The sequence below is a fragment of the Propithecus coquereli genome, unplaced genomic scaffold (assembly GCF_000956105.1).
Source record: "Propithecus coquereli isolate 6110/MARCELLA unplaced genomic scaffold, Pcoq_1.0 Scaffold588, whole genome shotgun sequence".
Classification (NCBI taxonomy): domain Eukaryota; kingdom Metazoa; phylum Chordata; class Mammalia; order Primates; family Indriidae; genus Propithecus; species Propithecus coquereli.
In genome coordinates this window covers 197,541-198,585 of record NW_012151818.1, presented here as the reverse complement: position 1 = coordinate 198,585, position 1,045 = coordinate 197,541, and the positions used below count along the sequence as shown (strand labels likewise).

The following is a 1,045-nucleotide window of genomic DNA, read 5'->3' as shown; positions in this document are numbered from 1 at the left end:
GTGAGTGGATGGTAGATGGATGGATGGGTGGGTGAGTGGATGGTAGATGGATGGATGGATGAGTGGATGGTAGATGGACGGATGGATGGGTGGATGGTAGATGGATCGATGGATGAGTGAGTGGATGGTAGATGGATGGATCGATTGGTGAATGGATGGTAGATGGATGGATGAGTGAGTGGATCGTAGATAAATGGATGGATGAGTGAGTGGCTGGTAGATGGATGGATGGATGAGTCGATGGGTTCATGAACGGATGGTCTAAACACTGAGTGGATTAATGGAAGGCAGGTCCAATGGATGGATAGAGTTGTCACGGTGGCCGAATGACCAGACCTGTATATTCCCGTCCTTGCCGGTCAAATCCCAACAGTGATTATTTTGGGTGCACACGAAGTCCCAAGCAGAGGACGGATTAAGCTACCATGAATCTGGTGCCCACTGTGCGTGCCGAGCGCTTTTACACACCTGTGTTGCTTTGTTTCCATAGCAACCCTACAAAGTAAGTCTGTGACTACATCTCTATTTTACGCATCACGCCATGGAGGCCCAAAATGGCCTGCGTACTCACCGGAGAACAAGGGGCAGATTTTCTCCCAGCAGGTGATGCCGCCTTCAGACGTGTACTGGCCGATGATGATCTCCAGGAAAAACACCGGCAGGCCGCTCCCGAACAGGAAGATGAAGTAGGGTATGAGAAAGGCCCCTGCGGAGAGCAGGACGGGGCCAGCGTCAGGCTGCGGCCATCCCGGGGGCCGCGCAGGCCTGCCCAGGGCGGGAGGCCGAGGAAACCGGGCAACCTGGGTCTAGGGTGTGCGCTGTGTTCTGGGAAGCGTCTGGGACCCTCCTCGGAGTCCCAGAGGGGCCCGAGAGCAGGAACAGGCTAAGAAACCAGGCTCTAAGGCAGAATTCCCCAGCAGGCGGTTCTCGTAACGCCGGGGTCGGGGGCGATCGCTCCCTATCCAGTGCTCCTCGAGCCCCTCCTGGGACACCCGCGAGAACTTTCCGCCGCCTCCTGCCCGCCTTCACCTAACAGGAGACCCGG

At 56.6% G+C, this 1,045-nt stretch overlaps 1 protein-coding gene across 2 annotated transcripts in view; it reads right to left on the bottom strand.

Annotated features, from left to right (window-relative positions):
• Positions 1–1,045, bottom strand: part of SLC6A6 (solute carrier family 6 (neurotransmitter transporter), member 6) — a 135,821-nt gene that overhangs the window by 48,628 nt on the left and 86,148 nt on the right. For both annotated transcript variants that reach the window (XM_012658459.1, XM_012658458.1), the window contains one exon: positions 572–706. In XM_012658459.1, coding sequence (XP_012513913.1) covers positions 572–706 — 135 coding nt within the window. The remainder of the gene's footprint in view (positions 1–571; positions 707–1,045) is intronic.